Here is a 10,553-nt window from a genome sequence, read left to right as displayed (position 1 = left end):
TGGATATTAAAAAGATACATCTTGACAGAGCTGTGGCGCTGGCCATCCATCTCTAGGTTTAATACGTCCTTATTGCTTGAGAATAATTCCCCCAAATACTGTCGATTTATTACAATATTATTTTAACTTGAGTTTGTCCCGACACTAAAAGCAATTAAAAATGTGTAATTATGAATAACCAATGACACAGGCTGTATGCTACCATGCTAACAATACACATATAACATATATAGATTTGAGAAAGGATTCATGTCTTAGTATGAATAATATTCAGATTTCAATGAACTCAGAATAAGTAACAAAGGCTTTGAATGTTTGACTTGAAAACAACTTGTTTAATAACTTCAGCTCCATTTATTTATTAAAAAAGGGAATATTTTTTTAAAAGAACATTTTCAATTGAAGAGGTTACAGATGTATCCTATGACGACATATTTCATTGTCAGTGATTTCACTTTTTAGATTGTAGACTAAAATATTTACACAGAACAAAATCATCTCAAAATATTGTTAAACGGAGTAAAAAAACAAAATATGTAAGGCTCTCTATGCGCCAGACCTCACGTCCACCTGGCTGTGACGTGGCTTCATGGGAGTGAACCTCCATCACACCTACGCACACACGACGACGAGCCAACTCACTGCACTGCATTCTTTAAATGGTTAAGGCTAGAGTTGCATTGCATTCTGGGTCGTCATCGTCCTCTGATGATGATCCCAGGGTGGGGGTGTAAGCACAGACTAGGTGTGACATCACAGCTTAATGCACCGCACACATCTCAGAGCAACACATTCTCAACGCTGCACGAACACTTCATACAAATAAGATCACAAAAAATTACAAAAAACCCCGTTAAAAAAAAAAAATTTACACATTTCTTTTAAAATGACTTTTCCACCAATTCTGTTCACATTCTCATGGATAGTAATTATATTCACTGAAGTAAAAAAAAACACGTCTCTAAAAACACCCCGAAACCTTAAAATGTTACAAGATCCACTGGCTCCTCCCCTTCCTCCTCCTCCTCTAGCACAGTGTCCCCCTGCAGGCTGGTGTCCGTCTCTGCATCCTCATGATCATCTGAAAGAAAGAAGAATAAATCGTACATAACAAAACGCTTTTCTTGAAACATCCGGCGGCAGCCCGGCGCGATGATGTCATACTCGATGGGATCTGGTGGATCTGGACCAGCGTGGTCTGGTTGGCCAGCGGGGCGAGCCGGGGGACGGCGTCCTGGAAGACCTGGTCATCGTCCGACTCCACCAGACTCAGCACGTCTCCCTGGTCCTCCTCCATGCGCCTAGAGGAGCAGAAACATCATGCTGACGTCAGAGTGACACCTGCTGGCCAGCACCTGTTATGACACCTGATAACGCCACTGTTGGAGATTTTTATTAATATTCGTATTTAGTCATTTTATTGAGAAGTAGTATTGGTTATTTAGGTTAGATGTTTTGATTGATTAGAATAGCTTGTTCTTGTGATAGTTTTTTAGTTTAGTTTGTTGTTGTTGAGATATATTTAGACTTTTGTTTGCTAGTTGGGTAACACAGAGTATATGGAGGACATAAAATATATTTAGTATAAATAAATAAAGGCAGGAATAAGGACAGGAATAAATAAATGAATGCTTATAAATAAATACAAGAATAAATAAATAAACGTATGAATAAATGCTTAAAATAAATGTTTGAATAAACAAATAAATAAGTTATACCTAAACAGGATATCATTAAATAAATCTATTTCTACATTTCTGTATTTCTTAATTTATTTATGCGTGACATTTATGTGTCGTTGTATGCAAATGAGTATCTCAAAATCCACGTTGAAGGAAAGCAAAATGACAATAATAAAAGGCCTCAAGGATAATCACATATATGTGAATGTAAACAACTTCCTGTTTGTTCGTTTACTCAGAACAAAGAGGAGCCTTGAAGTCGACTAAAAGATGTGAAAATTACTTATTTTGACACATTCATGCAAAAATTCCGGCGCGTACGAAAACAATGAGAGAGGCATCATCTAAAGATAGTCCACAAAACATTAAACTCATCCTTTTAACACAACGTGCCTTGCAGCTGCATTGCATTCTGGTCTATGGAGGCCACAATAAATGCAGGAATTGGGATTCTTTGCTTCTTCGAGTGGATTCAAACGTTCACGACTGTAACAAATCTAATTAATTTAGATATGAGCTCCAATGAGATGTGAGAAAGTCCACGTCTGTAGACCCAGAGGTCTATGTCTGTAGAGCCAGATGTAGTTTTTAAACCCAAATATGAAGTGAAGTGAGCGTGCAGTGTTGGAGGAGTCGAGCAGGTACTCACCCAAAGCCGTCGCCTAGCAACAAACACACAGGAACAGAAAGTGTTTAGTTAGTAAAAGTGTATTTTTCTGTTTCCTACTTTGTTCCCATGATGCAACACTACAGACATCGTAAGGATATCAGATTATAGACGTGTGCAAAGAATGATTTAGAACTCAAGTTCAGTGGAGACGCTTAAAGACGTCTGAGATTATGTTGAATATAATAAACAAGAAGAATAAATTAATAAATAATAAGACAAAGTTACCGAGGCAGAACCGATGGCGCTGGACGTAAAGAGTTTTGGCCACGATGACGACCAACCCCACGATCAGAGCGGCGATGAAGATGCCAAGGATCACTCCTGTGTACGGAGAAGAGGCTGAGGAGGAGGAGGAGGGGGGGGGGGGTGGAGAGGGAGGAGGCAGAGGGGACACGACGAGAAACGGGGAGGATGGGGAACAGGGAGGAGGAGAAGAAGAAGAGGGAAGGAGGATGAAGACGAAGAAGAGGAGGGGAAGGAGGAAAAGAAGAAGAGGGTAAGAAGAAGAGGAGAATCAAGAGAAAAAGAAGGAGGAAGAAGAAGATGGAGGAAGAAAAAGGAGGAGAAAGGGAAGATGATGAAGAAGAAGAGGAGGAGGAAGAATAATTAAAAAAAGAATGAGAAAAAGAAGTAGAAGAGGAGAGGAGGGGAAGGGAAGGAAAAGGAGAAAAAGGAGGAAGGAAAAAAGGGGAAGAAGATGGAGAAGAAAAATAAGAGAAGACGAAGAAGAGGAGGGTTTATCAGCATTCCAGAGGCAGAGTAATGGTTTAACTCTTTGGTTCCTCCCCGTGTGAATATTAAATAACTAATAGTATATTAATTAATATCATATATCAAATAACTAATATTATATTAATTAATATTAGTTATTTAATTTATGATATTATCTTAATTAATATGATATACTAAATAACTAATATTATGTTAATTAATATGATATATTAAATAACTAAAGCAGCAATGTGATTGGCCGACACTCACTCCTCACGGTGAGGTAGACCTCCAGCTCGCGGACAGCCAGCAGGTTCTCGGCGCGGCAGAAGTAGACGCCCTCGTCGGCTCGGCTGACGTTGAGGATTTGCAGCTTCAGGGCGGCGCCGTCCTCCCACAGGACGTACTTCTGCCCGGCGACCACGGCGTCCTGCCCGAGGCCCCGCCTCCACGTGGTGCTGGCGGGTGGGAGGGAGGCGGCCTCGATGCATGTCAGCGTGACGCTGGTCGCCTCCAGCGCCGTGACCAGCGGCTCGCCTTCAGGGTACGGAGACTCTGAGAGAGAGGACATCGAACTCACGGTCAGAGACGAGACTCGGCTTCAACGCTCTTTCGAGTCATCAGTGTGTGTGTGTGTGTGTGATGATTAAGAGCTGGGACATGTGAGAGTTTCGACTCAGTGTTTCCTTCAGAGGAGGAACTAAGTCGTCCACACCCATGAGACAGGAAGTATAATAATCCAATAACATTTCTCTAACATCGGTACGTTCTAAGTATATGTACACACACACACACACATATATATATATATCTTTTAAAATATATACTGTATTAATATATGATTACATATATATATATGTATATATGAATAAATAAATATATACATATGAAAAATAAATATATATAAATAAATAAATATATATATATATTTTTTAATCTGAAGGTCTGCTCAAATATTCACACTTGGTTTAAGAAAGTCCAAAACCACCTCAATCAGAAGAGTTAGGACAGCAGCGTTTCCTGAAAGCAGACCAGAGTCTACGTGTGAATCTGCTTAGATCAGGTCTTTGTTACATGGAGCGAGGACGAGGACGTCCTGCACCACTTCTCTAAGCCCTAAAGGAAAGGAGTCGACACACTGATTGGTCGAGATTGGAAATGCACCAAGCTGCTCTCGGTTCCTAATGAGGAGCTGGTCCTCACATCCTGCACAGCAGGTGGTCTGAAGAACCAATCACCTCTGGGGAGTCGTGGCGTTTAGCCGGAGCCGATTGGGGGAAATGGAACCGACAACCAGTAGCAAAGGATGACGGGACGCTGCACCGGATCAATTACTCTCAATGTTTCTGTTGGTGTAAATATTGTTTGATATGCAGCCGACAGTTAACACGGGGATCTGCTTTGAAGCTTTTGAGATATATATAGATATATATATATAAAGCAGACGGTCATCATGAAGCCTCGGCAGATGAAGTCACATCAACCCCGAGCGTCGTGAACTAGCTCCATGGTCAGATACAGCATGTCTCTGTTTAAGATATGTCTTCCAATGTTAAGTCTGCAATGATGAGAACACCAAACACTGGTGAGGAGGCACAAATTATATTCGACTTGTGGTTATTGCAAAACATATTGGTTTTGTATTTGGATGAACCCTTAAAATCAAATTAAGATCAATGCTCAGAATGCCGAGTACAAGTGAACAACAGTCTGACTGAAGAGCGTCAGTGACTGCGAGTGGAAGCACATGGAGGCTCAGCTCTCAGGGTTCTTACTGAGGGTGAAGGAGCACGACGGCGCCGTCCCCGGGGCCAGCGCCTGGTGCCGGGCGGCGCACCTCAGCGTCTGCCCGTCCGCCAGCACGGAGCGGTTCAGCGTCACCGACAGGCTCTCCGTGGAGTCCGATGCGTACACGCCTCCCTGGCTCCCCTCGCCCCCCAACCAGCGGAGCGTCGGGGGGGGGTACGCGCCCAACCAGCTGCAGTTGAACTGGGTGTGGGAGGGGTCCTGTGCCGGCGCCCACATGCACTCAGGGTGCCGGTCCGGGACGTCTAGAGGAGAAACGTCAGAGAGGAACCGGTTACAGGAAGCTGAACATAGAGCCACATCAGGCTCCATCGGTGTGTTAGTACTCTGGGACTCAGGTGAACCCTCTCTTTAGCAGGCACCTGCACAGGTAGACCCCTAGTGGTGCTCAAGCTCCTCCCCTTTTGCCCTGGATGAGAAAACTGCCCCTTTTTCTGGAGACACATTTTTTCCTCATTCATCAGTATTTAATAAAAACGACTTTCTCCGTCATCAATTCCCTCCAAATGTGTTTTGATATCTGACGGGGCTTTTTTTTTTTTAACATGAGTACCCGTTAGCCAATCAGAATGCTTGTACTGTCGTTGCCATGTAATAATTCATATTTATTCATAAGGAAAATGTAAGCTAGCTGTGTAATCCTGCCCAAAGGAGACACAGGTCGAGGACAGCATCACTAGTGTAAAGCTGCTTATGTTTCAACTTGAAATGTTTACAATTTTGGGGGCGATGGGTGCCATCTTTTGTGGTTTGAGCACCTGCCCCCCCGTAATGTGTGTGCACGTGCCTGCTCTGTAGTATTTAAACAAAGGAGACAGAAGGAATAACGATAAAAACATCGTGAACAGTGTCGGTTTTAAGTAATAATCCATTTCACGAGTATTATTAACCCTCATCTGCGGGCTCATTGTCCTTTGATGCACCCGTTAACGGAGTTTATTTTAACATCTAAACTCCCATATTCCACCAAATGAAACGTCCAAAATGTTGGTTACATTTTTTTTAAAGGGTATTAAACGTGATTTTTTTCAGTTCGGCCAGAAGGGAAAAAGATCCATTGATGCCAAAGTGAAAACATCGCGACAAGGTTATCAATATTACTGTTTAACTACACGACTGGAATCCATTCACTCGTTTGTATTGAGTGTTGGCTTCAGTCTTGACAGGTTTTGTTTTTGGAGAGATCTGCTGCTGCTGAAAGATTATCTCAAGTGCATAATTCAAATCGAGGCGACATCATTTTCCTAACAAAATTTCGATATAATAATATACGTAACGAGTGAGCCGTCTCACTTCTCACTCATAGGAAGGGGCATGAGGTAGCAAAACATGTGTTGATAAATAAACTGATAAATAATAAGAAATATATAGAAGGTATATTCTCTCTATACATTATTATTATCTTCATGGCGTTATAAAATCCAGACTGACTCCAGCTCTAAACATACCTTTTCAAACATCCTCCCTCGAGTCGGAGAGGAGCATTCTGGGTATTGTGCTCCGCGCGGTACTTACAGTACACCAGCAGCTGAGTGCTGGTGTTGACCTCCTGACCCGAGGCCGGGTTGCGGGCCGTGCAGCTGTAGAGGCCCTGAGCGGCGGGCTGCACGTGTTGGATGCTGAAGTCCAGCCGGGGCCCGGAGGAGGACGCCAGCGACCGGTCGACGGCCGCCGCTCCTCTGAAGCTCCAGGTGAGCTGCTGGGCCGGGTAGGAGGAGCCGGAGCAGCGGAGGGAGACGCTGGAACCCCGGACCACCACGAGCGACCCGTTGGCCAGCGCCGTGGCCGGGCTGATGGACGCCGACACGTTATCTGGACCGCCTGAAGAGGAGAACCAGTGTTCACAAACAACTCACGCCCCGTTTTATACTTCTACTCCACCACCGGTCAGAAGCTTTAGAACTCTTCCCCATCTTAACAGTGTTATTGAAGCGTAAGGAGTCGAAGTGAAGAACCGGAAGTGGCCCAGAGGTCAGCGGCCAACTGCCAGAGGTCAAACTAAAAAGTTAGGTTAGCAAAAACTGTCAAATAATGAACGTGTCAGTTATACTAAAGTCCTTCTTCGGGGAACAAGTGATAACTAACAACAGCTGGAGGAACTGTATGAAGTATATCTGGTTTCCATTGTATAAACTTTATACGATAAAGAGGCTCTACGGGCGAGTTCAGATGTTTCATCTGCACAATGAGTCAAACACGTAATCACATCAAAACTAAATGATTACATCATTTATGTTTTATCTCCAATTGTTTATTTGTTCTATGCTTTAATTTCAAAAGGACATTGAGAAACTAGAAAATTTCACAAGAAATGTATATGGTGTGGCTTCTACCGAGAGGTGTTTATATACACTACCGTTCAAAAGTTTGGGGTCACTTAGAAATGTCTTTATTTTTCAAAGAAAAGCACTGTTTTTTCAATAAAGATAACATTAATCGAAAATACACTCTATACATTGTTAATGTGGTAAATGACTATTCTAGGTGGAAGTGTCTGGTTTCTAATGAAATATCTCCATAGGTGTATAGAGGCCCATTTCCATCAACTATCACTCCAGTGTTCTAATGGTACATTGTGTTTGCTAATCGCCTTAGAAGACTAATATCTGATTCGAAAACCCTTGTGCAATTATGTTAGCACAGCTGAAAACAGTTATGCTGGTGATATAAGCTATACAACTGGCCTTCCTTTGAGCTTGAAGTTTTAAGAACAAAATGTATACTTCAAATATTAATCATTATTTCTAACCTTGTCAATGTCTTGACTATATTTTCTATTCAATTTTCAATTCATTTGATAAATAAAAGTGAGTTTTCATGGAAGACACTAAATTGTCTGGATGACCCCAAACTTTTGAACGGTAGTGTACATGTATATTATAAGCATGTATAAAATTACCGGGAGTGAGATGTGTTTATGAGGTCAGCTTGCAGTTTATATATATATATATATAGTTGATTAATTTTCAATCAGGGGGTTGGCGGTTCAATCCCCACTCTAGTCGATGTGTCCTTGAGCTACACACTTAACCCTGAGTTTTTCCCAGTAGACAGGTGGATGAATGTAACATGTAAAATGTTACTCACCAAAAAGCATGACATTCTACTTCTAGTACTAAACATAAAGTACTCAGGATGCAGAATGGAAATTATAGTTTTATAACTGAATTATAATTCATGAGGCAACAATAACAATGTACTTTATACTGCTTGGCAGCTTAATCCACAATAATAATAATAATCATGTATTGTGTCATAATAATCTAAATATGCAGCATACATCAGGGAAAGTAAATGCAGAAGAGTATAAAATAACATTAAGATGTAAATACTCACGTACAGGTGTGCACCCCACCTCCCATTAAGGGAACAGTAACACTATTCACTTCAAGTACATCATGTTGAATAATGTTCTTTAGTATTAAATACAGTTTAAACCCTGAACAGAACACGGTCCTGCATCACCTGTCCCCGAGTTGCACAACCAGTTTGTAGTTTACTTAATATGAATAAAAAGTGAATGAATGGAGGATGTTCAAACTGGTCGGGTCACGTGGTCTACGTGGACCACGTGGTCACTCACTGGTCACTTGCAGCGAGACGCGTGCGTGGAAGACGTTGTTGCCCGGCAGCGTGGAGCTGCACAGGTACGCGCCCTCGTCCCCGCGCGCGACCCCTCCGAAGTTCAGGCTGCCGTCTGACGTCACCGCGACGCGCCGCCCCGCGGGCGGGGGGCTCGGGGAGAAGGCGTCGCCTCTCGCCACCTCGCGTCCATCTTTCTCCCACGTCGTGAGGGTCGGTGTGACGTCACCGTCGGTGTAACACGGAAGTATAACGACGTCGCCCGGGGTCGCCGCCACGGCCGTGTCCGTGGGGCCGGTGTCCGAAACCACCGCTTTGAGACCAGAGGGGAAGAAGGGAGGGTTAAGTTCTCACCTGTGTTACCTGCGCACGCACACAATCGACAACTCACCTGTGGCGCACAGACAAAGGTGTAGAAACGCCGCGGCGGTCACGGCCGCCATTACAGGTGTTCCTCCGTCTACATGGCCTCACGGACGGAACAGGAGGAAGGAAAGGAAACAAGAGGGTTTGTGAAACCTGTCCGACTAGTCCACCTGTTCCACCTGTGTGAGCCTGTCTGCAGCGCACAGCGACACCAGTCCGCCCATTCTAAACCACAGCACACACACAAACGCACACACACACTACACAGGTGACCAGTCGGACATGGTGTGGCTTCGGGCTCTGCGCTGAGGATGTGAGGCTTTGTTTACTAGAGCATGCTAATGTGGAAACTTTGGCAGGAATAAACCACACCCCGACCTCACCTTGTTAAAGGGACAGTTACACCCTTCAGGTACACTGCAAGGATATTTCTCATCACCATAGCAGGATATATATATATATATGCATACATAAATATATATATATATATGCATACATATATATATGTATATAATAATAATAATAAATGCATACATATATATATATATGTATATATATGCATACATATATACACATATATATATACATATGTATATATTTGCATACATATATATGTATATATATATGCATACATATATACACATATATATGTATATATAAACATACAAATATATATATATACTCCTGGGAACTGATAGAACATAGTGTATTTCAACTTCTTATTTTTTTGTGATTTCCTACTTATTTTGTTAAATAAACATTTTACAATTGAAACATTATTTTGACTAAATTGTAGAGCATGTGGACCACAGGACTGTTTTCGTGTGAGTGTTTAGTGTGTTTAGTAAAAAATAATCCAATAATACATTCAATTTAAAAACCAAATGACATGCTTACCTCCGATTATCAGCCATCCCGCCTGATGCAGTTGGAGTGTGTTGGTGAACGCCCGCTGTGTGGGAGAGACTACCCGCCGCTACTGCCACCAGGGTTAACAGTAAAAACACTGGACTGTTTGAGAGGTCTCAATATCAAAAGAAGATGGAAACAAGTTCAGGACATCTCCAACCTCTTCTGGAAGCTCTGGCTAAAAGAATACTTGCCTTTGCTAAAGGAGCGGTAAAGGTGGAGGATGGAAAGAAAGTCTCGTTCATGGAGACATTGGACTTGTTGTAAATGCTCCAGCGTCACAAAGATCCTGGTAACTAGGAAGAGTCCTCAAGACCTTTCTGGAAGGACTGGTGCGATCTGCACATGTGCAAACTAAGTCTATCACGCTGGGCAGAGCAGTGAGCAAACGTCTTCTATAAGAAGCGGACACATACGCAACTTCCTATCCTTGGGTTTTGGGCTTGTGAGCGCCGCGGAGCATGTCGGGCGATATTCTCACAAGAACTCAAATAAATTCCCCGTCAGATATCAAAACACATTTGGGGGGAATTGATGACAGAGAGAGTAACTTTTATCCTTAAATACTTATTAATGAAGAAACAATGTGTCTCCAGCAGAAAGGGCACTCCTCATCCAGGGGAAAAGGGGAGGAGCTTGAGCACCACTCGGGGTCTACCTGTATGGATTGAATTGTTTTTGCCCTCCTGACATTAACATTCGGGGGCCGGTGTGTTGGAGCCTAAAGGTAGTTCTGTTGTTTTCTGCTATCTTTGAGGGAAACACCGGGTGAACTGGGACATGAAGTTCCTACATTTGAATCTGTCCTTCTGTACACATTACATCTA

The 10,553-nt window shown here is 42.8% G+C and overlaps 1 protein-coding gene across 1 annotated transcript; it reads right to left on the bottom strand.

Annotated features, from left to right (window-relative positions):
- Positions 1-306: 306 nt before the first annotated feature.
- On the bottom strand, positions 307-9,121 carry vsig10 (V-set and immunoglobulin domain containing 10). Its single transcript, XM_056418539.1, has 9 exons — positions 8,843-9,121; positions 8,453-8,764; positions 6,385-6,690; positions 4,839-5,114; positions 3,334-3,618; positions 2,578-2,691; positions 2,332-2,344; positions 1,165-1,301; positions 307-1,081 (listed from the first exon to the last, which is right to left on the bottom strand). The coding sequence occupies exons 1-9, from the start codon at positions 8,892-8,894 to the stop codon at positions 981-983; spliced, it is 1,596 nt and encodes a 531-aa protein (XP_056274514.1). The 5' UTR covers positions 8,895-9,121; the 3' UTR covers positions 307-980.
- Positions 9,122-10,553: the final 1,432 nt, after the last annotated feature.

This window comes from Pseudoliparis swirei, chromosome 7, assembly GCF_029220125.1.
Source record: "Pseudoliparis swirei isolate HS2019 ecotype Mariana Trench chromosome 7, NWPU_hadal_v1, whole genome shotgun sequence".
Lineage (NCBI taxonomy): Eukaryota > Metazoa > Chordata > Actinopteri > Perciformes > Liparidae > Pseudoliparis > Pseudoliparis swirei.
The sequence above is the reverse complement of the archived record's forward strand: the minus strand, read 5'-3'. Positions and strand labels throughout refer to the sequence as shown.